General features: G+C 37.4%; 5 protein-coding genes across 10 annotated transcripts in view; 4 read left to right on the top strand and 1 right to left on the bottom strand.

Annotated features, from left to right (window-relative positions):
- Positions 1–2,069, bottom strand: part of pald1a (phosphatase domain containing paladin 1a) — a 64,330-nt gene extending 62,261 nt beyond the window's left edge. For both annotated transcript variants that reach the window (XM_063481975.1, XM_063481977.1), the window contains exon 1: positions 1,889–2,069. The gene's annotated coding sequence lies outside the window, so the exon portion shown is untranslated. The remainder of the gene's footprint in view (positions 1–1,888) is intronic.
- Positions 2,070–3,108: 1,039 nt separating this feature from the next.
- ndr2 (nodal-related 2) lies at positions 3,109–7,629 on the top strand. Its single transcript, XM_063482230.1, has 3 exons — positions 3,109–3,373; positions 4,909–5,651; positions 7,477–7,629. Exons 1-3 carry the CDS (start codon positions 3,109–3,111, stop codon positions 7,627–7,629), a joined length of 1,161 nt encoding a protein of 386 aa, XP_063338300.1.
- Positions 7,630–8,768: 1,139 nt separating this feature from the next.
- Positions 8,769–12,536, top strand: lrrc20 (leucine rich repeat containing 20). Of its 5 annotated transcripts, none has more exons than XM_063481969.1 (5): positions 8,769–8,910; positions 11,047–11,135; positions 11,391–11,540; positions 11,716–11,883; positions 11,973–12,536. In XM_063481969.1, exons 2-5 carry the CDS (start codon positions 11,066–11,068, stop codon positions 12,107–12,109), a joined length of 525 nt encoding a protein of 174 aa, XP_063338039.1. In that variant the 5' UTR covers positions 8,769–8,910; positions 11,047–11,065; the 3' UTR covers positions 12,110–12,536. The 5 variants fall into 5 exon arrangements, with proteins under 5 accessions (XP_063338039.1, XP_063338038.1, XP_063338042.1 ...); XM_063481968.1 differs by having other exon boundaries at positions 8,769–9,047; XM_063481972.1 differs by lacking the exon at positions 11,047–11,135.
- Positions 12,537–14,437: 1,901 nt separating this feature from the next.
- ppa1a (inorganic pyrophosphatase 1a) lies at positions 14,438–18,342 on the top strand. Its single transcript, XM_063482884.1, has 11 exons — positions 14,438–14,593; positions 14,786–14,850; positions 15,190–15,243; positions 15,382–15,501; positions 15,587–15,673; positions 15,756–15,882; positions 15,992–16,119; positions 16,284–16,369; positions 17,288–17,357; positions 17,670–17,709; positions 17,788–18,342. The coding sequence occupies exons 1-11, from the start codon at positions 14,533–14,535 to the stop codon at positions 17,814–17,816; spliced, it is 867 nt and encodes a 288-aa protein (XP_063338954.1). The 5' UTR covers positions 14,438–14,532; the 3' UTR covers positions 17,817–18,342.
- A 950-nt stretch (positions 18,343–19,292) lies between these two features.
- sar1aa (secretion associated, Ras related GTPase 1Aa) lies at positions 19,293–26,562 on the top strand. The gene is made up of 7 exons (XM_063481967.1): positions 19,293–19,369; positions 20,746–20,818; positions 22,392–22,511; positions 23,155–23,220; positions 24,199–24,302; positions 24,408–24,539; positions 24,633–26,562. Exons 2-7 carry the CDS (start codon positions 20,761–20,763, stop codon positions 24,747–24,749), a joined length of 597 nt encoding a protein of 198 aa, XP_063338037.1. The 5' UTR covers positions 19,293–19,369; positions 20,746–20,760; the 3' UTR covers positions 24,750–26,562.
- The last annotated feature ends 363 nt before the right edge of the window (positions 26,563–26,925 follow it).

The raw sequence follows: 26,925 nt of genomic DNA, 5'->3' as shown, positions 1-26,925 counted from the left end.
GATCTCTATAACCCATAGAATCATGGGGTGTGCTTAGTTTTCCACACACTGCTTCTGCATTTTGGCAGTTTGACACAGTGTAATACATAATTTTTTATTGTTCATATGAGCATGTATTTACCTAATTTGAAGACTTAGCAAGGACCAGATCATGTTTAATTATGTCCTCACTGAAAAGTACACTTTTTTCAGTTCTAAGATCTTAGGTATCACTAAGACCTTAGAACTGAAAAAAGTGTACTTTCTTTTCCACATAAAAGCATATTATGACTCATTTCACCTGCACTGCATTTTTAATTTATGTAGTTAGTAATGGGCTGTATAACTAAACATGCATATGATAGATTATAAGTGTTTGATTAAGTCCTAGCAGTTTTATTGCAGTCAGCTGTTATTTATAGTTTCATTATGAACATGGGGAAGGTGAACAGTCACAGCCATTTTATTGTGCAAGTTCAGAAAATACGAAAAGAGAGTTGGGACCCGCAACACCCCATCCCGAATTTGGCCCCTCTCAGTATTGACTCAGTTGACCTTGACTTGGCACAATACTCTCATAAATGATTGCAAATATGCATCCAAATCAATTTCAACAAGCAGCACTGGGACTTAAGGAAACTTGAACCTAACTGAACACCTGTTTTACATTTCTCAATCCCTATGAACAGATCTACTATAAATCATTTTGGAAACAACGTGGGGGCTTTTCGTGGGGCATGTCCAAACAAACAACTTTTAAAATTACACGTAGGAGTTAAGTTTCTCATCCAGCCCTCTTATCAAGATAAACTGAGATTAAAAGGCTCACCATTTAGTATTTGGCTGCTCAATCATCCAGGAGTTTCGTTCTATCACTCTTGATTAACTGATACTCCTGGTTTGATCGGGTCAATCAGAGGCAGTTTCAGTGTACCCCACCGCCACTCCCACCCCACCCCCCATGACATGAGGTAAAGCGATATAAACAGAAGAGCCTGGAAGGATAACCAGCTGGAAGGACCAAAGTAAACAAAGACCTTGACAACAACACAATACATCAAAGAACATCATGTGCTTTGTGCTTTTAGACTTTATATCAGGATATCAGGCCTAGTATTTTTTTATTTATTTATTTATTTTTTTAGTAAAATCTTTACGCAGATGCAGCATGACGTCACTATTTGCCTATTATATACTGTATATGCTATGCATGCACATGTAAATACATGACGCGGTTTTAGATTATGTTTCTGTTAGTGGTATTTGTATGTAGAAGTATTTGTTTTGGTTCATTTTCCTGTCTTATGAGCGCTAACATATAAAACACACCTATTATTAGTACATATCCAGTTTTTGCATAAGTGATACGAATGCATTACGCAGAGCATAACACATTGTTTTTCTCAAACCTTTTATCATTTGCATGCATGTACTGTAATGTAATTTTCATGCGCGTGCAATCGTTGCACTGTAACACATCAGGACATCCTAGAAAATGTTTGTTTTTTATAAGCAAATAAAAACATAAGTTAACAGTTATCCATTTATGCATTTCCATAGTAATGAGCCTCAACTGCCTATCGTGGTTTGCACAACTTGTTTGTTTGTTTTTTATTAGTTATCACTGTCAGCGCCCAAAACACCAAATTGAATGCACAATGCAGTGCAGGCATGGAGAGATGGGGGGTGGGGGTGCCAAGCACATGTATGCCCCATCAGCCACACAAGCACATCATGAAAATATCCTTCACTGCGGAAGTCTAGTCCAAGCAAAAGTCCAAAATCCATATTTGCTGGAGATTGTAATCTAGAGGGATACTGGGGTCCAAAAACGGCACGAGTGCCAACTTTTTTTTTTAGCTGCCATGACTCGTGCAAGAAAAGAGCCGTAAACTTTAAAGCTACTCACCATTTCAGCACACGGTAGGTGAAAAAGCGACGGGCCAGTTAGGAAAACAGACCTCGGACCTCGGTAATTCCGGTGTAGACGTTGTCCTCAAAGTGCACCGCTTTTTAACTATACAGATGGATGAAAAATATCCATTAATTTTTATCCTTTCTCGGGAGATTCTCGAGGAAAAGGATTTCATTATGTGAATGGAGACGCATAGCGCATGCGCAGTTTGCGACAACCTATCCACAGATGCTCTTTGCAGGAACCAAGATTTTTGACGTGCTAACTTCGCGAAGATTTAAAAGGTTCATTGCTCTTATGCCACTTTGAAATTAAGCATTCTTATAATAGGTGTATACTACTACTATTAATAAAATGAAAGCTTATATATAAACATTACAAATAAAATTAATACGTTGTTTAAGGAATTCTAACCAGAAAAACACCAGTGAGTTCAATAAATATTGATTGCTGACCATAAAGAAGATGTAAAGCTTTATATAATAGTATAGCTTTAAAAGTAAACATCTTAAAGTTAAATATGAGCGAGATAAGACGTGTTTCCTGCTTCATTCTATCTGTGCTGCTTGATAGTGTCCCAGAGGTCTATATTAAGTTTCCAGCGACTTTATCTCAGTTTATGGTAGGCCTGTTTTATCCGTCTCCATCTTTTATCGTAATATTCTTGTCACAAAAGGCCATTTGTGGTATAATTAGAAGTTAAATTAGGCCAAGTTATTAACAAATGCATAATAAATGTAGTATAAATGTCATGTGCGTTCCCTATATTACTGGTTGCAGTGATGTTTTGACATTAATAGTTTTGTTGCCATTGTTGTTGTTGTACGAAGACATGCCTGATGGGTTATAGAGCCCATTCATTGTCCCTGATGTGCATTTCAGGGGGCCCGTAGTAGACTAAATTAGACTATGGGAAAGCCTAACAATTAGTGCAAACCAAACAGATGAAACAATTAGTCTGAGAATGGGGAGTCAGGCTGCAGAAGCCCACAGAACATGGTGCAAACAAAACCTGTGCTCCTTGTAAACACGAACCCAGGCGCCTCATTACCAATTGAATAGATGATGAGCTGTCAGGTAGCAAGTCTTGAGGACTCATGTCAATTTCCTTTAATGTTCTCAGCTACTTGTTAAACGTGAAAGGGGGTGGGTGAGAGTATATAAGGCTCCCCTGCTCTTCCAGAGGAGGAATTTGTCATTAACCGACCTAAAACATGCGCTCATGGGGAGCTTTGGGCGTTGCGATCCATGCATCTTTGCTGGCGCTGCTGGCTCAAGGGATTCATAAATCCAGCGATGGGGTGTTTATGAGGCCGCTGCACCGTTTTGCCGTGATGGACCGAGGAACTGGATATCACCTGCCGAGCTACATGATGCAACTTTACAGGAATTTCAAGTCGAATTTTTCAGGCCTTATGGATACGATGGAGCAAGATGCCGCAAGACAAGCAGACACCGTGAAGAGTATGATGGCTAAAAGTAAGATCTGGCTCATTGCTTCATAAAAATATTTGGTTTGTTTGTCAGAAACGTGCAGGGAATTGTTTGACATTCGTGTTTTATAGCTTTGGTTCGGGTCAGATGTCTTCTCTACCATTAATAAATCATCTTAGATGTTAAGGGGGTTTAGTTTTTCTGTCAACACTGCGTGCCAGACGACCTCAGAGGTTTTCAATCCACATTCCGCTTAGGGGGTGAATAACCATGCAGGGATCAGCGTGTGAAAAGGCCGGTATTCTCTCTAATTCTCAAAGCAAACCTCTTCTTCGCTAAATAGGTGATGTTGATTAGATACCTCGCCAGACATCCCCCTATACAAATCTCTTGCTTAGTCAAATCAACAACCTCCTTCAGTTCTTTTTCGCACTTGGTTTGATTAAATTAGAGCGCTGGATTTAACGGTGGCACAAGCAGCCAGCACAGGACACCCCCCAATCCCTGCTGCAGAATCTAATTTCACATCTCCGTAAAGTGTTAGAGTTACTACCTGTTTGTTTGACAGAGGATATGCAGAAGCCGTGAGAAGCAGGGATGTGTTAAGTGATTGGTTTCGGCTACGTGTTTGGTTTGAGTGGATTAATAGCGCGGGTGGTTTGCACTTTTGATCAAGAGTCGAACTCAATAGGCAGCGGACAATACAAAAGTTAAATGTTTAAAAGGCGTTCATCCCTTAGATTAATCGGAACCACACCTGTTTAGAATCACAATGGGTCTCTTTACAGATGCGGGCGCAGAGCAGGGTGTCCATGGGTAGCATAATGAATGGGTTATGTTGGGAAAAAGCATAAGCAGCTTTGATTACTGAAATCCCCTAATCATGAAGTTCTAGATGACATATATTATTATTTTCTCACCAGATGAGCCTGCATGTTTATTAAAGGTTTCATTTTTTAATTTTATCTGACTTCTGTTATGAGGTAAATAAACTTTCAATTGAACTGAAAAACATTTTAGGTTAAAATAATTCCTGTTGGCTGATTAAATCCACTAAACAAGCAAAACACATAAGGTTGAAGCTGTAGGCCTTCTCATTGATTTGCATCTTCTTTAATAAAGCTGTTGCAGGCTGCACACTGAAAATGTCATGTCATAGTTAAGATATATGTTGCACTTATACCTTCCATAAGTTTATTTAATTTGGCGAGACCCTAAATTATCAGAAAAGTAACCTTCAACAATCCGGTGATCACCTTTCAAAAGCACTTGGAGATTTTAAGGAAGGAAAAACGCTTAGAGGAATAGATTTCCAGCAAAACCAGGCTCACAAAGTTGCAGCTATCTACCACCTGTGTGGTGAGGAGGGAAAGACAGCAATCTAATGTTTGGTAATATAATAATGGTGATGTTTTGGGTTTTTTTTTTTTAATTTCCTGCACAGGTGGTTGTTTGTTGGTTTACATGCATCAGTAACACACAATAATGGTCCTGATTGTGGCATAATAATCAGTCATTATAATCTGTGTCATACAAAGTGCTCTTCAATTATGCTAATTCTTCCATTTTTGCTATATCAGATTTGACGTACAGACATAGATCCTGGGTGGCAACCTTTGACCTCCATGCGCTGGGAGCTGACAAACAAATCCAGGCAGCAGAGTTGAGAATCAAGCTACCTCGGACAATGAATGTTTCCAACATTAGTGTGGAGGTGTATCACCACCATGACCAGGATCAGCATCTGCTGGCACTGCTCACAGAATCGTCACTAGTCACATCATCGCAGAGCTGGAAAGTATTCAACATGACAAGTCCCCTCTTGAGCTGGCTCAAAGAGAAATCAACAACAAGAATTCGACACAAACGAGTGTCAAGAAGAAGGAAAACGATAAAAAAAAGGCGAGGCCTGCCTCTTCCCGATGAGCCCGTTTATGAAGGAAGTTTGACAAAAGACCAGGATGTGAGTGACCGGGCCTTGCTGGTTGTCTTCTCACACACAGGGTCTGATGAAAACTCAAAGGCTAAAGCGAGCTTACTCCATACAGCTGAACAATCCAAGTTCTTCTCCCCTGCTGAAATCAAAAAGAGGCGAAGGAGCAAACGGGGCCAGAGGGAGCAAACAGCAAGAACCCCGCAGCTGTTCAAAAGAGTGAGTGAAAAATCGCTCTGTCACAAAGTGGACCTGCATGTCGACTTTAATCAGATTGGCTGGGGGTCCTGGATTGTCTTTCCTAAAAAATACAATGCCTACCGCTGTGAAGGCTCCTGCCCTAGTCCTCTGAGAGAAGACTTAAATCCAACCAATCATGCCTACATGCAGGTGAGTGCCTATCTAGATTTTCTGTTCTTACACATATTCATATTATCATCATAGGAACATTGTATGCAGACCATTTAAAAATTCATATGCACACAATCACTGGCAGATATATGCATATCTATCTATCTATCTATCTATCTATCTATCTATCTATCTATCTATCTATCTATCTATCTATCTATCTATCTATCTATCTATCTATCTATCTATCTATCTATCTATCTCTTTAAAGCAATTCTGCTAACTTTTAAAATACCAATTACTTCGCAATGGAAGTGGCTGAACTGTAGCTAAACCGCTAAAGTACAACTTATGGAAACAGTACTTCAGACTAATATGTAATAAAATAAACTTTACGTGATCAAAAATGATAACAACTATGAAAAATCTGCAGGCAAGCAAAAATACCACTTAACTCAATTTACCGGAAGTCCTCAGTGGCTCTTGAGTCAAATAATGTTTATCTAATTATGTAATGTAATGTATTATGTAAGTAATAATGTAATAATGTTTTTGTTCACTAAAAAGAAAAAATTGAGACATTTAGCTACAGTAATGTGTTAGATCAGAGACATATCATTGTGAAAATGCACTACATACTGGTCAAGTGTGTGGTGGTGGCTGTCTGATGGATGTCTTAACAATGTTAACTTGACACCAGTTAAGACTGAAGAAAAAGGGTGGAGGGCCTCTCTAAGGGGGTTCACAAACAGTAGAGAACAGCAATGGTAAGCTATATATTAAAAAAAGGAAATTATTCCTGTGTTTTTCTACCCAAAAGTGTTGTTAAATACTTTCAAAATGACAAAACAAGTATCTCAAATACTTGAATCACTATGCAAATATGAATCATAGTTACTAGTTTTTGTGTGTGTGTTTTTTTGGTTTTGTTTTTTTTTTACATTTGTTCATTCAGTACTTCCCAGCAGCAAACAAACAAGCCCAAGGTTAGCCACTGAGGTGTGACTTAGAAATACTGGCAATGGTTAATATGTAACATCAGCTGCAAACGAATAAAAAAGAACAATTTAACATTAGTTAGAGTTGCACACTTTCTATAGTCCCTGCTGTAGGGAAATTAAAGAGAGGGGTTGAGGCAAGGTAAATAAACAGATGCAAAAACATCACATTCTTTTGACTTTTGTGTGGCAATCTGGTCTGTGGGTTGTTAAAAACAACCAAGAGAGCCCAGGAAGGGTCAAATTTTCTATGTTCTTGTACAGTGTTACAATGTTACAATGAAATAATTGGCATCCATCCATCCATTCTCTACCACCTATCTTTTTCAGGGTCGGGGGGGGGGGGGGGGGGGGCTGGCTGGAGCTTATTCCAGCTGTCTTAGGGCGAGAGGCAGGGTACACCCTGGACAGGTTGCCAGTCTGTCGCAAGGTTATAATAATTGTTTTATTATTTTTTGTTTTGCTAATTTAGTAAAACGTGAGGATTTGAAGCTTTTCATCATAACAAATCTGTTAGTACTCCTTTTCCACACTATGAAAAAGGGTAAAACAAGATATAATTTTTTTATCTCAAATATGACAATTATTTATCAGAACGTCTGTGGTTTAAAGTGGTTCAAAATATTACGTTAAACACAACAAAACATATAACAAATAGCTTAAATGAACAGAAATGTTCAAAATACAAAAATCAACAAAGCAAAACAACTTACTAAATGAAGTGAAAAGCAGAATAGCAAATATCAGATGACAGTAAGTGGGTCAGTATGTCAGTAAGCTAAGATAGGCTAACGCTATTACTATATTTCTTTAAAGAACTGCAGTTATCTACAATTGGCCTAAAGCCTCTCTCTTTCTTTTTCCAGAGTCTCCTGAAGCATTTCCACCCTGACAGAGTGGCCTCACCCTGCTGTGCACCAACCAAAATGAGCCCACTGAGCATGTTGTACTATGAAAATGGAGAAATGCTCCTTCGACACCACGAGGACATGATTGTGGATCAGTGTGGGTGCCAGTGAAAGCTAAAACCAGCTGCATTGCAGGCTTAACACTGTACAGAAATTCTTGACAGAACCAAGTAATTTCTGAAAATAAAATAAAATAAATAAAAACATTTATACAGAAGGAAGAAAGCACTGCAAGACTGTGTCGGAGCCTTGTACAGAGACAACATTTTGATGTGTGATGTAGGCTTTGGTTTGTAAGAATAGTTGCATTTTGAGATGTACCAAAATGTGAACTCAAAAATGGGGTTCACCTATTGTCACAAACTGAAGTTCATTCACTTTAAATTATCAATTGTTATAATTGTAAATATTTAATGGTAATGTTGATTAATATTTCAGCACAGTTTTATTGTTGACTACCATTTGTGTATATTGTTATAATGGCTATTTATATTGTTATATTATTGTAAATATTAAAATAAAATTACTTATATGTACATGTTGCACCCTTAATATGTATTTTGTTATGCTGGTTAAAAATTATGTGGTGTATATGGTTTTTAAGATGCTACAGTTTCATGACAAATAGCATGGTGAAGCTTATGTTAAGCAACAGGATTGTGTGTGAACTGTGTTTCACAAAAGCACTCACACTCAAAATAGGTGGACTTTTCTAGCTGTTTCAGTCATCTATAGTAAGTGACTGCCAAATTCCTCTTACATTCAAAATAAAGCATTGTAAAAGGAATATCCAGCCAACACTCTAAAGTTGCAGTTTGTTGTAACAATGCTAAACTAGGTTCTATTCTTCTAAAGCAATAGAGCTCATTGTATTCAAATCCTTTGAAAATATACTGACTAACCAGGAACTTGCCAGATTCATGACTATGGCAGAGGTCAGACTGGCAATAGCTGACCAGGACTCAGAGGTAAGACAACATTTAACTTCGTAATGTCAGTTTCCACTCAGGAAGATGTGGTTAACTATTTAATTATAGTTGAATTAACCAGCAACTATTTAAAAAAATCTTTTTATACGTGTTTAATAAATTTTAAAGATGGTTTAAATTATTTAGTTGTGGTATTTGCGCCTTATTACTTATGGAATTCGTGTATGACGCTATTTTTTTTTGTTTTGTTTTATATTTTAAATTTTCGTGTTCTGCAATTTCAAAGCGCAGGACTGACGCTCGTGAATATCACGTATGTTAGCTAGCAAGCTAACCGAAGCTCATGTTTTGCTAACCGAAGCTAAGCATTAACTTGCTTTTGCATTGTTTGATAACTTCTTTGCTTATATGAGGTGATGCTAATGTATCGTACTGACCGAAAAAATAGCGCAGCAGCAAAGAGGTGAGCCAGCCAACCCCTCCCCTGGTTAAAAATACACACTCGTTAAACTTGCCTGGTGGGTTGAGAAGCTGAAGCTAAGTTAGCTAACACCGGCAGCGTTTGCACGTTTTGGTAATACTAGCAGGCTTTTAGTTGAGGTAAGTGACTTTTTTGTATAGCTTCAATGACACAGAGCATATCTATATGTCTGTCAACTGGGGGATTTATATTAGTCTGGTAGTGTAGGTCTGAAGTAGGTCTAAAGATTTTTATGTTAGCATACATGCTTTATTTACTAGCTTTATGGTTAACCAGAAGTGAAAAGCGTGAAGGCTCAACTGAAGCAGCGTTTCTGGGGTTTTATGTTACTATTTCCACTTTGAGGACTTAATGGGTTTTAATAATGGGCAAAGGTTGAAGTTGAATTTCTCTCAAACACTCTGTAATTCAATGTAACAAATGTTTTATGAGTTGTCTTTAATATGAAACTTTAAACTTTAATATGAAAGACTGAAGAAGTCACTTGGATGAGTGACGAAACGTTTCTCCCACAAAACGCTACGTCCAGATGAACAGATTCAACTTTTGGAGAAGTCTTTAATATTACTTTACCACAAATTACCAGATAGTTTCAAATTAATTAAAAAAAATTATTTAAAGAACGGCACTGTGTCTTTTTCTAGATCTGGAGAAAGCATATGATAGAGTGCCAAGAAAGGAACTGTGGTACTCTTAAGAGGAAGTCAGGAGTGGTGGAGAAGTGTGTTAGGCTGTTGTAGGACATGTATGAGGACAACAAGACAGTGGTGAGGTGTGACAGAAGTGAGAGATGGGTTAAAGGCAGAGGTGTGATTCATCAGGGATCGGCTCTGAGCCTCATTCTTGTTTGCAGTGGCAATTGACAGGTTGACAGGTGATGTCAGGCAGGAGTCTCCCTGGACTTTGATGTTCGCAGATGACATTTTGGTCTGTAGTGAGAGCAGGGAGCAGTTGGAAGGGATTGTTTAGAGGTGGAGATATGCACTAGAGAGAAGAGAAATGAAAGTCAATAGAAGAAAGATTTCACGTGTGAGAGAGAGACGGGTGTAACAGTGAACCTGTAAAGGTAGTAAACATAGATGACTTTAAATACCTGTGGTCAACCAAACAAAGCAACAGAACAGGCAGTGGACAAGAGAGCTGAAAAGCAAGGGCAGCTTGATGGTGTGGGTGGAGACCAGTGTTAGGGGGGATGTGTGATAGAAGGATAGCCGCAAGAATGAAAGGAAAGGTTTATAAGATGGTAGGGATACCTGAATGTGGAGCTGCCAGGCAGGAGTAAAAGAGAAAGACCACAGAGCAGATTTATGGATGTAGTGGAAAAAAGGCATTCAGAGAGTTTGTGTGACAGAGAAGGATGCTAGAAGTAGGGTGAGATAGAGGCAGATGATCCACTGTGTCAACCCATAAAACAGTCAAAAGAAGAAGACAACTCAACTGTTTAACCTGAGCTGTCTTTCGTTTATATTAATTTCTAATCTTGTTCATTCAAAATTGTGAATACTGGAACAAAAAAAAAAACTCTTGACATGTCAAATATATTCATCAGTGGCGTACTTGAAAGTACAATATATGAGAAAAGCTATTTTTTCTGATTATTTTTTTATTTTTTCATTGTTGATAATCATTTTTTTGAGTAGGAATTAGTGCACAAACATAACTAGTTATAAAAACTCAACCAGTTCAGAATGTAGATGTAGATAAGCAAAGAACTAAGACCTTAATATTGTGCCAGTGCTAAGTTTAAAAAGAATATGAAGAAGAATATGAATCCATCTGACTTGCTGTTAATACACTTGCAGGTCAGGTCTTTACATTAAATTCTGTTAGAAATTGCCTTAATGTAATTAAAACCAAAAGTGCACAAAAATTTGGAGTGTGTCCACGTTAAACAACTAAAGTGTGACATTTATCAGTGTTAGCAATCTTTAATGAGATTTAGCCTTAGAAGGTTCATTTTTAGCCTGTGGCTAAATTTAAAACAGGCATCGACTGTGTTGTGCTGACTTCAGTGGGATATCAGCATGGGCAGCAGCTTTGACTGATAGTGTAGTTACTATTTTATCATCTTACCATTTATATGTGGAGGTATGTGTAATGTTGCATTATGTCTCTTAGGAAAAGTTAAAGCAGAAAAATGGCTGAGGCTGTTGCAAAAGTGGCCCGGAGGATTAATGCTACTGTAGAGGAGGGAAAAGATAGTGTGGGTAAGATACACTTTAACATATTCTTTCCTTTGTCTCTCACTTAATCTTTGTTCAGAGCATATAAATGAATTTGTTGTCAGAGATAGTACCAGCAGGTGGCGACATGGGCTTAAATTTGACTGCTTCATAACTTGAAATGCCAGAATGTAATAATAAGAATAGTAAGTAATCATGTGTAATTATCAGAGTAATTATAGATTTACACTGTGTTAATGTTTGATTATTTTTTAACTATGTTCTTCTTCTTCTCCGCAGACCTGTCAAAATGCATGCTAGCTTCTTTCCCAGACGGTGTGTTCAAAGTCCTGAGGACTGTCACAGAAAACATCCGAGTTATCACATTGGCTGACAATGAGATGAAGGCCGTTTCTAGCAAGTTCTTTACAACTTTCACTCAGCTCAGAGGTAAATGATGTATTTTTTTTATTAATTATTTAATTTTTTAAAAGCTTGCGCTTTAGTATACTGTTAATCTCACATGCTATTCACCTCACAAACGTTGACAGAATGTCTTCGTGCTCTGATGGGAAAAACAGCCAAGCGACCCTTCGATTTACTCGTGTCTTGAAATACCTTGCAGAACTGGACCTGCAAGGAAATGTGCTCACCAAACTGCCCGATTCTGTGTCGGAAATGAAGCATCTGACCAGCATCAACCTGGCTAATAACAAGTTCTCCATCTTCCCTGATAAGCTTACTGAAATAGCCACACTGGAGCATATTGATCTTCAGGGAAATAGCCTTACTGGTAAAAAAAATTGTTAATGTATCCTCTTTGTGAGAAAGGTACATGTTTACACGTCTCAGTCTTTTTGTCTTTTAAATTTTCCTCTACAGAAGTACCACTGGAGAAGTTGTCTGACATGCCATCGCTGAAGTGGCTGAATGTGAAGTCAAACCCTCTGGACTCAAACACAAAGTCAGCTCTGCAGTCTCCTCGTAAATTTGACATTTTGTCAACAGCAGAGTCCTAAAATGCATGATAAATGTATTTCACCTCCTGTAGCATGGAGCTGTGTGCCTTTAATTGCTTAAATTGAATTAGTTTTGTGTTACAGGCAGGACAAAAATACTTCAGGATATCATTATACTGTACAAGCAACAAAAACAGAGTTGTGCAGAGACCTCTTTCTTTGACTTTTCAATGCTGCTGGGAACCCTGTAGGCTCTACTTTTGGTATTAAGACTTCTGGAAATTAAATCACTCATTCTTGATACACCATTTGACATTGTTTCAAATTATATATTTATTATGGCTTATTTATTGTTTTTGATAGGGGAAAAAACAAATATACATTGCAAACTAAGCAGTCTTTGTGTATTTGTCTTTTTTACCTGGTGACTTTGCTGAGATGGTTATGTTATATACAATACTGAGTTTGTATTAAATGGCACAGAAGTACAAAAGTGTTCAGGATTGTTTTTAAATATTTTCATGTTTCACAAGTCTCTCTCTCTCTTTTTTTTTTTTTTTTTTACCATTTTGGGTGAGTGTTTCCTTATCCAAATCAAGGATCTAAGAACAGATTGTATTGTATTAGTGAAGCACTTGGCTATGCAAATACAACTGACTGGAAGCTAAGATTGCACCTGAAAAATGTTTTGCAAGAAGAAACATTTGGCTAAATATTATACATGCAAAAATAAAATCTAAAGAATTGGACTAGAACATAGATTACAGCTGGAGCAATAATTTAAACAAGCAAGAGAAAAGCAGTTGCTAAGATAATAGTCTGTACACACAGAATGTCGTCTGTAGTTCACCCTCTGAGTGCAGGTACTTCTCACGCAGGTAGATACAGTATGATGAGCTCACAGAATAACATCCTTTCAAGATGCCTGAAGGTATTGTAGCCACATTCAAAGTTGGATAATTCCAGTTGACTGTAACTGTGATAGAAGCTCCAGAAGACGGAGACAGGTGCTCAGAAGAGCAATTCAAAGTAATTTACTCCTCAAGAACACTTTAAATAGCATCCCTGCTGAGTCTGGATTATTTCACCTGATGTTTGAGCGGAGAGTTTCAAGTCTGCGTGTATCATTAGAAAACCAAGAAGATCTGGTGAACGAATAATCCAAATAAACCTTTTCTAGGGTGAAAATGGGTTTGAATACACAATTTCTGTTGGGAGAAGTCATCAGCATCTACAAGTCTGCCAAAGGAGAGTGTTCTTTGGACATTTAACCTGGTGGCAAGCTTTCAGTGCCACGTGACTTGTCTGCTTCCCAGAGTGTGACCTCGCACTCAGCATCACGCTCCTCTTTAATTCACTGTGTTTTAATTACCGTACCTATAGGCAGAGGAGCATTCTTTCTTTAGTGCTATTGTGCAGTTTGACAGGTTATATTAAGCAGTTTTTGGCACTGCACATTTTAGTTAGGTTTACAGCAGGATTTTTCATATAAATAGCTGAAAGTTAATACTTTATATATGATAAAGAACTGTACAGTTACATGATTTTAATATAGAAATTGGACGACAAAGATATAAGACTACTGCTACACATGTATTTTGTGTTTTTCTTCCTTTTTTCCCATAAGGTGCTTTAATGCACTTTTACTCTGACACTACTTTTTATTTGGATAACAATATATAAATGAAATGCATGATTTAAGTGACATAAAAAAGTTCAACCAAAACAAAACAAGCAAATGAAAAAAAAAATTAAACTTTGGTACAAAAGATTAATATAAAAACTTAAAGGCATTCATGTAGAATAGGACTCGGTGCTCAAATGTATTACATAAGCATGCAAAAATCAAAACTAATTTAAATATTTTTTCTCAGTGTTTCCAAAAACACGCTCATAAGTATGTTATCAAACAGTTAAAGTGAAACTTGAGATGTAAGAAGTCACAACACTGCACACCACCTAATCCTGCCGTGTTAATTGGCTTACAGCTAACACCTGTCAGCTCCATCTGTTTTTCTGTGAAAAGAACTCTCGGGAGCCACAGCTTGTAACGGGGAACTCGAAAACAAATCACTTCACACACAGAGAAGGCAGAAACTTCACGTCTGTGCTGCAGAATGCATGTGGCAGCCACGGAGAAGTGGTAACAGAAAGGATTAGTTGCTGATTACTATTCTGAGCAACTCTGCTTCACACGGGTTACTTTTGTAAGCTACAGATGCCAGTGCTAGATGTGATTTGAACACAGCAGCCATACAGGAACAGGCAGAAGCCAGCATGGTTCTGTCACCAGGTGTTTACGCCTTTCCCACAGCAGCCCCATTGTCAAATACAGGTAGTTGTCTGGGTTCTAACCCCATAGGTTTAAGAAGTGCGCATGTCTGCTCCCCTGTCTTACATGACTGCCTGTCTGCCGGGAGCTTCTTAGTCCTGCTGAATTAGTGAACAGACCACACTTGGAGGGGTTTAAACCAACAGCAGACATGAGCTTTACCATCGAGGAGAAGGGCAGGCCGAACACCCAGGAGTACAGGGTGTATTTCAGTAAGCACAGCTCTTTGAATGAACTAGTTTGACTGTTTGTGGGAAATAATTCCTTCATGGATTTTGTATAGTGTAATAGCTGCTTGCATAACATGTAGCGGTATATCACAAGAGCACTAGTGTTAAGTAGATGTAAAGATCCCATATTATTTATTTGAATAGGGAGATGAAACTGTGTAATTCTTTTCATAGAAAACTCTGAGGGCAAATACATCTCTCCCTTTCACGATGTACCCATCTATGCAAATGAAGCAGAGGTGAGCATCATGTGTGGCTGTTAGTCTTTTGGGATATTAGAGAAGAACTTATATCATTGAAAACCTGCTGACTGTGCCGTATTTTGTCTTGCAGGTTAATTTATTTGCATTTTTTAAATACATATGTCCTTATTTTGACTATTTAGACAAATCATTGACTAGATAACAAAAACTGTGGTAGCTGCTGGGTTTCTCTTGAAACTCCTTAGACATAGGTGCAATGATCTGTATCCTACCTTAGATAACCATTATGCCAGTCTATAAGTAGCACAATAAGCCACTAGGAGAATACATCATCAGGTACAACAGTAACAAAGCTATGTCTCTTACCATTTTTAGAATATTTTTCATGCCATTGTTGAAGTTCCAAGGTGGACAAATGCAAAGATGGAGGTACATAACATATCTTGCAAAAATATGTATTTGTTGCTTTCTACGATCGCTCCCATATTTGTGGTAATGTAGTGACTACAATCTAAGTCAGTGCTTCCTTCTATTTTTATTTTTGTACTTAATGTCTTTGTTTCACAGATTGCCACTAAAGATCCTCTCAATCCACTGAAGCAAGACGTGAAGAAGGGCAATCTTCGTTATGTAGCAAATGTGTTTCCCCACAAAGGTTATATCTGGAATTATGGAGCTATACCGCAGGCGAGTCCCACTCAGATGATATATGTACAGCAGGAAACTAGGCCATGTCTCTGTTCAGTTAACCCCATACTCGTCTCCTTAACAGACATGGGAAGACCCCAACCACAAGGACAGCGACACAGGATGCTGCGGAGACAATGATCCCATCGATATATGTGACATAGGAAATAAGGTACTGGAACAAGTCTGACTGAAGAGACTTACTGAAATGGTGCTTTTTGCAGCTTTTTCAAAACAGTATCTTTAATCCTCAGGTGTGCTCTCGAGGAGAAGTAATCAAAGTGAAGGTGTTGGGAACTCTGGCTTTAATCGATGAGGGTGAAACAGACTGGAAAGTCATAGTGATCAATACTGAGGACCCAGAAGCTGGCAGTTTTAACAGTAGGGATTACTTAAAAATCAAAGTTGTTTATGTTGCTGGAAAATATGCGAAGACTGTGCGAGCTTTTTGGAATTAAATTTTTTTTTCCATTTTCTCCATTTCATGCAGATATTGATGATGTGAGGCGACTTAAGCCCGGCTACCTGGAGGCAACTGTTGATTGGTTTAAAAGATACAAAGTACCAGATGGGAAACCTGAAAATCAGTTTGCTTTTAACGGAGAGTTCAAGGACCGGGTACAGCGTTCAGCATTTTAGTCTAGGTCTTGGTTTGACATCAGACTACACTTCTGATATTATATTTTTAGCTATACTGAATCTGTCCCAATACATACATGATTACATTTTCAGTTTAGAGACTTATAGCTGCTTTGATTTTGTATTTCTTTTGTATTCTCCAGGACTTTGCCATTAAAACAGTGAAGAGCACACATGAGTTTTGGAAGGCACTGATTTCTAAGATGACCAATGCCGGCGAGTTAAACTGGTAAACAAGTTGATTAATTTAAAAAAAAAAAAATGCTTTGTGTGAATATAAAGCTCGGCAACATTATGTGACAGATGCTATTAGAGGCACTTCCTGCCCTAACTTTCTCCAGCCAATGATTTGCATTGCATAGATGATAGAGCAGGAAGACAATAGACAATAGACAATAGAACATGTCTGTTTTGCACATGTCAACTACCGACCTCTGTATATTTTATATATCTTATTTTATTGTTTACTCTATTTCATTTGTAAAATATGTATATACACACTCACATACACACACACACACACACACACACACACACACACACACACACACACACACACACACACACACACACACACACACACGTAGAGAAACATATTTAGTATACACATCCAGTAATGAATATACTCTTATATATTGTACATATATTTATTACTTTCAGATTTAGCCATTCTTATATTTTACTTTTTTTACGTTATTGTATTTTTGCACAACTCTGTTGCTTGTGAAGCTCGCACACAAGAATTTCACTCTCATGTACTGTACCAGTGTACCTGCACATGTGACGTGACAATAAAAGTGATTTGATTTGATTAGAATATAATGTACAGTGTTGTGAAACAGCATTTGGCCCCCTTCCTGATTTCTTCGTCAAACAAACTTTAATTTTAATCAAACCGAGGGAATGCAAAATGCAGTTTTTAAACAATTTCATTTATTAACAGGAATATGCTACCCAATCTATATAAGAAACAAGGAAGGGGGCAAATGCTTTTTCACAGCACTGTAGCTACTTTGGTAATGTGTCTCTTGGAGTAAGTAAAACACTAAGTAAACACTATAAATATGTGCACTTTTTGGGGGTGAGAAAGACATGTGTATAGGCAGAAAATTGTTCAATTTAAAAAAGTCTTCCTTTCTTTGATTAGCATGAACACCAGCGTTTCAGATAGTCCGTTCTGCTGCTCTGCTGGGGATGCCGAGGCAGTAGTTAAATCTGTAAGTCCATTTTATTTTTAAATTCATGTTAGCATTCATACCTTCCTATTTGATTAGTGAAGAAACTGGAAACAGAGAAATGCTAAAGGCGGTTTCTTCATTTCACTCCAGCTGCTCTCTATAAGAGTAATGTTTTTGAGATCAAAAAGAAACCAGCATCTAATGGCTTCCTGTAAAACAGAAAATAGGCCCTGAGAACTTGGCAGCATTTAATTAGTCTATTAATGACATGCACATGTATTCCTCATGAACTTTAAAGGTGATTAGTTAAGCAAATAAATATATCACCATTTAATAATTTCACTCTTACAGGCATGTGCTTTTGGAGCTGAAGAACTTATTCCAAGTTCAGGTGGGTGTTTATAGATATTTGCAGCAACTCTGTGTTGTTGCTTCATGGAACTTAAATCTTATGTTTTACTTTTTTCAGTTGACAAATGGTTCTACTATGACAAGTGAGAAGGTACAGTCTGGGTGGAAACAAGAAATATGTTAAGTCTTCCCACATCCCTCCTTCCTTGATTCCTGTGGATTTGATGTGTCTTGGTTACTTCATATAACATTTACTTGCTTGGTTGTTCAACCTTCATTGGCTGATGTGGTTATTTTTTAATCCAGATCACATGAAAGCTCTCATTATTTTTTGTCATTTAACTTTAATGCAATTTGATTTTACTTTGAAAAATAAACACTATATTAAACCATGTCAACTCAATAATTATATTGTCATTATCATTTATAGCTGTGTTTATCAAAAGAATGTGACTCTAAAGTGGATAACAGCATTTGTTTAGACAGACAGAAAGAAACTTCTTTAATATTTGATAAAAGGCATATAAACCCATTTCTTTACAGTCTTACATTCAATAATTCATTGGGTTATGTGACAATATTGACAATTCTACTACATGATGTATGTACTGTTCCTAAGATGTAATAGCTGTTTAAGATTATAAATGACTTCCTATTAAAGCCTTTAGCTGTGAGTGAAAAGGTCTCATGCTGTTTTTTTCTGCAGCATACAATTAAACAGTCACTTCCAATAAGAACTGAAGGCATTTACAATGTGGTTAGAAACTATACTTGCAAATAAAGGGTGCCCCTAAACGGTCAAGTAATAGAGGCCCTAGTGCATAATGTATGTGTAACTTAAATCAGATATGTTGAAACACTAAATATAGTTTATATAATATCATAATATGGTCAAGATATTCAAAGACTACCTCTAGCTGTGTCCTGCTTTTGCTAGAACAAGTGCATATCTGAACCCGGGAGCTCTTGCACCCCAAACGAGAAGCATACCCCTTAAAAAATGAGCAATGCAACAGATATCACCTTATTGTGAAAGTCTGCAAAACGTTTGCACAGTTTGTAAAGAAAAAGCCCTGCTTTCAAGAGCCTACGAACCTTCAAAAATTCTTTTACTCAAACTATTATTGAATAAAATCATGTGAGAGGGGAAGAAGAGCTGTCAACAACATGTAGAAGTAATAAATACATAACAACATACATCAGTTTCTTTTTTCGTTTTTAAGCCCTGCTTTGGGTTCTTTGAACATACTCCAGGACGAAAGATTAGAGTTTTATTGAGCTATAAATTATTCATTGAGACTGGAGCAAAGCAGACTTTGCAAGCACAGTATTATGGGTAGAGTGTTACTCGTAAAGTCTTACTTTATGAGTAAAGGAACAAGCTGCAACAGCTGCCAAATAAAGGTGTTGGAGTATAAATACCATAATTATTTCTCTGAGTTCAGTATAAGTATAGAACAGAACAAAGTGAAAATCCTGACATAAACTTCTGAAATTTTAAGAATAGTAACCTTTTCACAGCGCAGCACACATTAATAGCACACTTTGCAGCGTCGGTGGCGCCTGGTCGACGGTAGGGGGCACCAATGCAAGTCATGCGGTAAACTCTAAAGCACGAGGAAGAAGAGGAGGCCCCTGATTGACTGTTTCCAAGGAGACCAGTGATACTACCGAGAACTGTCAGCTTGTCGGTGCTGCAGGTAAGCGAGCTAAACTCAGAGAGTACTGTCATTTTTATTTAACAAGTCAATGGGAAAAAGCCTGTTCTGGTGTCGCTGTCTCTTATTTTTGGTTTCACTCGCAGTTTTCGTTTCTTAGACGTTGTCTTGACCCACTTGTGGTCAGATTCTAGAAAGAGCCGGGGCTAACAATGTCAATGCTAACTAGCCGACCAGGGTAATCTTTCACAAGACTCGCCGAAGCAGGAAGCTAAATACTGCGGCGTCCTTTAAAACTGCAGCACTGTTTCTGCTTTCAATTCATGGTGAAACATTAAGTCCGATCTAACAATTAGTCTTTGTAAATATTTCATTAGGTACAGATGGGTAGCATCGCCGTTAGTTGCCTTGCTACACCTGTAGGTGAAGGAGATAACAGTTTGTTATGTCACAGATATGAAAAAACCCTATCGATGCCTCATGTTATGAGCTGTAGACTCATTTCGACCAGTGCCGAAAAGGGATTAACTGTTGTAAGTGACTTGTTAACCTATAATAATGGTTAAACATATCTCTAATGAATGATATCAAGTAATTTTGAAACAGAAAAATTCCTGTCACATGGTAGAAGCTGCAATCAGCTTTTGGCAAAGTCACTTTATATGATTTTTTTATTTATCCAGGTAAAAATTCTAATTGACATTTTAAAAAAGTATTTTTCAAGGACAATTTGAACAAGAGGACAGCATAAATTGCTAAAATGCTAACAAAAACAGTTGTATACGGATCTTTTAAGTGGCCAAAAAGGTCTGGATTGAGCACAGTGTACAACACGGAATAGGTATAATAACGCAAAGTCATAAAGACATTTGCAAAATTTCTTTATCTGATATATATTTCCTTTGTAAATCCTGTTGACTACCAATATAAGCAAAGATATTAGACTTGGCAGACAATCACTTTTTGGCACGGCTCTTGCAGACATTATTACTTGCCAAATTTTAGGTATGATGACTCAGTGTGACAAGCCAAAATGGCATCTGTTAGAAGATATGTTTCTTTGCAAATCAGAAATCCTGCAATAAATACTACTTTGCTTAAAAATTGTAATGGGAGTTACTTACATAAATGTTGATGTATGTTTATAAAATTTAATTGATGCCATTATTGATTCTGTGTAGGTCAGAATCCTTATAGACTCCCTTATAACTGCTCCACTAGCATTAGTTTTACATCATTTCTTTGCTATGTGGAAACATTGCTAAAAGAAATCGATAAGCTTGGAGTCTCCAGTCCACTGTAGATAAACAAATCAAACCCACTATGCTCTTAAGAAAATATGTAAACATTGCATCATAATGCTGGCATCTCTATGCTTCATATTTTATTTTGTCTAGTAAACTGCTTTCTTGTTTTAGGTGCACGCTGTCAGGATGTCATTTTTATTTGACTGGATCTACAGGGGGTTTAGTAGTATTTTACAGTTCTTAGGTGAGTACTGTCTGCTGCTCTGAAATGATGTACCCCATTCTAAGTACTCCCATCCTAAGCTTGGTGCATTTTGTTCAGGCACTGACATGTTACTATAATGATCACAGCATATGCTTATATGTCTGTTCCCTAACTTCTCCTACACCAGTTAATCAATCTGGTTGAAGTTTATATAAACTGCCTGTAGTAGCAAGATTTTCAACATATAGATAGCTTTGGAAATTATTTTTTATAACAATCAAATCCTTACAAACCCGGGCATGCAATACTTTAAGTGTTCCAGTTTGGGTTTAAAACTCACCACAGCACTGTGGTGAGTGTGAATCACGAGATCCTCATCTCCAGGTTGGAGGAGTAGGTGCGCATCACAGGCACACCTCTCCAATGGATTACGTCTTAACTTTCTGATAGAAGTTTTTGTGTCAGCATTGGTGACCCTACCATGAGCTTACCGCAAAGCTCCATTCTCGGACTTCTCTTTTTTTCTCTTCATATCTGCTGCCACTTGGCATTTTCGGAAACGTGATATTTCCTTTCATTGTGGACGACAGTCAAGTTTATTTTCCATTGAAACACAATCTTGCATGCTCTGTCCAACCTCTCTTTGATTGCCTTATTGACATTAGGGGATAGATAGCGCTAAATTTTCTAAATTTTAATGAGAACAAAACAAAAGTTATACTATTTAGATCCAGTGGCACCAACAGTGCTCCTGCATCAACCTTTCCTATCTGGCCCGATACGAGAAATCTATAATCACAAACTTAGGTGTGAAAATGGATCCTACTGTAAAGCTCATGTAAACACAGTGGTAAAATCCCACTTTTTACAGTTGAGGCTGCTGTGAAAAATCAAGCCTATTCTGTCAGCCTTCTACAACTTTGAAACAGTCATGCATGCGTTTTTTAAACCATCACATCTCGGTGACTACAACATACTTTTTATTGGAATTAGCCAGGGCTCCAATTGCTCGCCTCCAGCTGGTGCAAATCCATTTTAAAATGATTTTATTTGTTTTTAAGTCCCTTAATGGTCGTGCACCTTTTTATCTGTCTGAGCTGTTTCATCCACATGTCCCGTCTCATTCTCTGAGGTCAGCAGACCAGCAAACTCAGAGGTGATAGAGCTTTTGCAGTTGCAGCTCTAAAATTGATTTGCCATTGCACATCACGCAGGCTCCTTCACCTGCTGTTATTTAAAACTCGTTTAAACACTTTTACTCCCTGGCCTTCGACCCAGTGTGAGGTGTTGACTGTGTTTTTAAATTACTTTTTATTTACTCCTTTATTGTTTAACTTCTACAGCTTTTGTGTGTCTCTGTATCATTTCCCTCTGGCCTGTGTTTGTGTTTTATGTTTGGTGTTATTGTAATGATCTTTGGGCAGCCCTGTTGTTGTTTTTAAAAGTGCTTTAATAAAAAATGGTATAGTATATTATGTGTAGTAGCTGATCTCAAAATGAATTGTGACATTACATCTATGTTATGTACATGTATGATGTTGTTTGTAAATACGTTTCTAGTGCAGCGCAGCCTGAAGTGGAATAAAATAAGAATTCTTCTGAATCCTTTCAGGTCTTTACAAAAAGAGTGGGAAGCTAGTTTTCCTGGGCCTGGACAATGCCGGTAAAACAACGCTCCTACACATGCTGAAAGATGACAGGCTTGGGCAGCACGTTCCAACACTGCATCCAAGTAAGGGGATACTTAGAGTGCATATTACCCATGTGCTGTTTTTCCAGGTGTTGGTTTGGATTTTTCTTTATATTAGGCCACAGGTTGTGATCTCGCTGTCTTCTAAAAATACCATGATCATAAAACCATGTGATATTGCCCTTGTTTTTCTGCTGCTTATACAGTCATTATATGGTAAATAGATAATGGCTGATTTATTTTTAACATGCAAGTATTTCGCTAAAGTGTAGATAGTGTACTGTAGTGTTCCTCAACATATACTTTATTACTGTTATACATTCTCTTATAAAGGTGTCACCTGTCATATAGACTGTCTTATGTGTTGTGTTGGGGCATTGAATCACCTGCAGGGTGATACAATACTTATTAGTAAAAAATTGTGTCTGTATTAGTTAAGCGATTGACACCTTTAAGCCTTATCTTTGCATAAAGTGCAATTTACTTTATAGCTGGCAGTCTTCCCACCCTGCTGTATGTCACCATCATTGGGGCTCACTTTAATTTGTGGCCTCAAAGTTGAGATTAGTCTAACATCATCTTTTAGCAGTGCAGGTCCCTGCATGTCATTGACATTCCTCTGTCTGTGCATCTCAAATTTTCTCATGTGCAAAAACATCTCAGGTGTATTTTCTTTCACACAAAGCTTCTGAGGAGCTAACAATCGGTGGCATGACATTTACTACGTTTGATCTCGGAGGACATGTACAAGGTGAGATCTATTTCCATTTCTGCTGGCAGTGAGACGCTATTGAATTTTTTGTATCTATTTTGTTTGTGTTATTTATTTAAGTTATTTAGCACAGGATAGCAACAACACTACATTTCTGTGGGCTTAGAGCATCTGATTGATTCTCAAACCTTTAGCATATGTGTTCACATCGCCCCATTCATTTGGTTTTAACGTTTATTAAATACAGAAAGGAGAGGAAACGAGTTTACTAGATCACAAAATACACTTGTACTATTGTAAGTTGAAAAGTTGAAGATTAGTGACTGCTGCCCATGTTATCTTCAGCGGTAGCACCTCCTGTCATCAGAAACATGTATAACCAAACTGACAGGTTGACAAATCAGTGCACATGGCTGCCACATGGTGTCTCTGTAGACCCCCGTCACACTGATCTGTTGTTTTTCTTCAATTTGATATTTTTAGCGCATGCATTCACGCTTGAATGCTGAGTGATCTGATTCATTGTACACATGTCAACAGAAAATTTAAAGGCAGGATGTATTGTAATTAGAATTTGTACCAGTGCTATTAAAAATAAAGATAGAGAATACTAACCCTCTATAGTTTCATTTGAAAATCATTATCCAAATGATCTAAATCTGTTGGTAAGACGAAAACCCATATTTGATTTGTACAGTCAAATTAAAATGCTATTTCCACATCTGTCCATTGCTGTCTAATTAGACTTTAATATTAGATAAGTAACACTGTTTATCATTGCTATTAGTGGCAAGCAGCTTAAACTTGACTTGAGGCATAATTAGCCATATTAGCTGAAAATAATTAATCTGTATTTGTGTGTATTTAGATGTGAGGATGTGTGAACTACCGCTTCTCTAGAGGAAACAGGACACAATTATATTTTCAAAGGTTTATAGTTAGACTGCTGCATTTCAGAGACTCATGTTGAGTTATTGCAAAGACAGCTAATTCACAGCCATTTTCCCTTCTTTATAGCACGAAGAGTTTGGAAGAACTACCTGCCAGCTGTGAATGGAGTCGTCTTTCTTGTAGACTGTGCAGATCATGACAGACTCACAGAATCCAAGACTGAACTTGATGTAAGGTTAAACATTGCTGTTACAAACTGTTTCCACCACGCAGGACTGTTTTTGTGTGTTAGCAATGGATTGCTGGTTAGTTTGTCTCTCTTTTATTTTTTCTAGGCTCTCCTTGCAGATGAGACCATAGTCAATGTACCAGTGTTGGTGTTAGGTAATAAAATTGACCGTCCCGAAGCTATCAGCGAAGGAGGACTTAGAGGAGCTTTTGCACTTGATGGCCAAGTTACCGGGAAGGTAGGCATGTCTTGAGGGTTCTTTCTTAATTCACAGAAATATGCAGGAGCACATATGACCGTCATCCTAATTGATCCTTATTGTAACTGACAGGGAAATGTGTCGCTGAAGGAGCTGAATGCTCGACCCCTGGAGATTTTCATGTGCAGCGTGTTGAAAAAACAAGGCTATGGGGAAGGTTTCAGATGGTTATCACAGTATATTGACTGACAAAGAGATGAGCTTAACCAAAAAGGATGTAGAAGTTTGATCCTTAGTGTCAGTCCATCCAAATTTCAGGTCTTACTACTAAGAATATTTTAATTCCTAAATTCACGTGAACTGTCCTAAATGTGTTATTAATTTGAGAGACAATTGAATTGCATGAAATATAAATTAGGTTGCGTTATACCAGATTACAGCCATGCATTATGCAGTAATGTAGATATGCACGGTTCAGTGTTGCATTACTTCTGCGTTTATCTTGGAATTTAGTAGTGAGCGAGTGATGAAACAGAAGGGCTCAAGGGGATCGTGAGGGGCTAGTCTGGAATTGCGTTAAGACGGTCTAGTTTAGATTTTCAGATTCTTGTAGATAAATAAGAAACTACAGAAGATGTTTTTTAGTTCGTTTTGTCTGTTAGTGCACAGCCTTAGCATTTAAAACATAAAGCCAAAGATGTATGCTAATGACTTAGGATTAACAGGCCCAGATGTTGGACTTCAACAAAAAAACATCTTCAATGCTGAGTGCTGAGCCAAAATAACATAAAAATCTCATTTTTGGTCATCAAGAAAGGTGAAAAAATAGTTAAATGAAAAGATGATGGCGTACACTGAGTGAAATTAGACATCATGTTGATAAGTGTGCTGTGATTAATGTGCTGCTTGCTTTCGGCATCTTAATGAAGCTGGCTTGTTGGTTTTTGTGAAATCAACCTGTACGCGTTGAGGATCTGGGTTGAAGGCAGCTAATTTGACAGGAGGACCGACTTATTTAGCTTATCATCTATGGGCCGTCCAATATAGAATTGAAAGATTAAAAAAACTGTCCTTTGCTTTATTGTATTACAAAGACTGTAAGAAAAAAAACATCCCTCATAGAATATAGGTCAGACTAGGAAAGAATATATGTATTTTTGAGTCTTTTCATCTTAGTCTTAACCAGCTCCCACTAAAAGAGTGTCTCATCTCTCTGCTCAGTATTTCCTCATGGTCTTACTTGAATCAAGCATAGAAAAAAGTCCAGGTTAAAGCAGCAATATTTGAATAAGAGACTGAAAAAAGGGTTTTATTTATGTTTTGATTCATTATATCTAGAGCCTGGGATATAAATTAAATTCAATAACTACCCAGGTTCAAGTGTTGCAGGTACTTTATGACTGTCTGAAAAGATACAAGAGTGCACATGCAAACGTTTACATGCTTAACTAAACAATTAATCCAATCTTATTCAGCATACTTGAAATTTAAGTTTGCTTTTGATTCATTTTTTTGTTTTTTTTCTTAGTCGATGCATGAAAATATTTTATTGATATTTATTTATTTATTTTTTACAACGCACTGTATACATTTATATCCTCATTACGAGAAACATGAAGTACAAAAACAGGAAGAGAGGCATGTGATCTTTGCACCGTATTTTCAGCAGCCCTTGTTTACAGTTTAGATATGTGGTTTATTAATATGTGAAGGAATATTTACAACCCAGATTAAAAGATATGTATAAAAACAGACTTCATACAGGGAGTCTTGTTTGTTTACTAAAATGTAGCATGCGTGTTAACAAACTGCTTTTCCTTTCAACAGCGTTGTGTACCACTTACCGAACACATGTAAATTATGTATAATACTGATGTAAATGCTTGTACAGTTACTGCCCTTGAAAAAAACACTATGAAGGACTTATTTGTAACTGTATAGTACTTGATTTGATATTTTCAGCAGTTATCAGTGAATATAGGTTCATGTTAAATAACATCACCCACACAGAACGATGTGAAAGTTTGATCTACTTAGTAAGCGGTTGACATGTAATAAAACCTGCTTTTTATAGACCAAAATGGCCCTGTCTCTTTGATTGATTCTTTTTCCACTGGTTTTCACATGCTAGTATTCCTTTTTCAGGTGGAATTGCTATAAATATGGATTTTTGGAGCCAGGATTTAACTTTGCCCCAAGGATTTTTACGAAAATGTTTGCCAGGGTGATATTTTAAGCCTGTACATTATTCATACAAGTTTATTATAGTATATTATTATCTTAGCATTGTCATTATAAGATGAGTCACACGTCAGAGGTGGAAAGTAACCAGTCTGAAACAACTTTTCTGTTTTGGTTGGAGGAAACAATTCACTCTGTAACTGCATTTATCATGGCTGTCCAGTATAATTTATTATAAGGCTAT

Source organism: Pelmatolapia mariae, linkage group LG8 (assembly GCF_036321145.2).
Source record: "Pelmatolapia mariae isolate MD_Pm_ZW linkage group LG8, Pm_UMD_F_2, whole genome shotgun sequence".
Taxonomy (NCBI): domain Eukaryota; kingdom Metazoa; phylum Chordata; class Actinopteri; order Cichliformes; family Cichlidae; genus Pelmatolapia; species Pelmatolapia mariae.
Note: the sequence above shows the minus strand (reverse complement) of the source record. Positions and strands in the feature narration are given on the sequence as shown.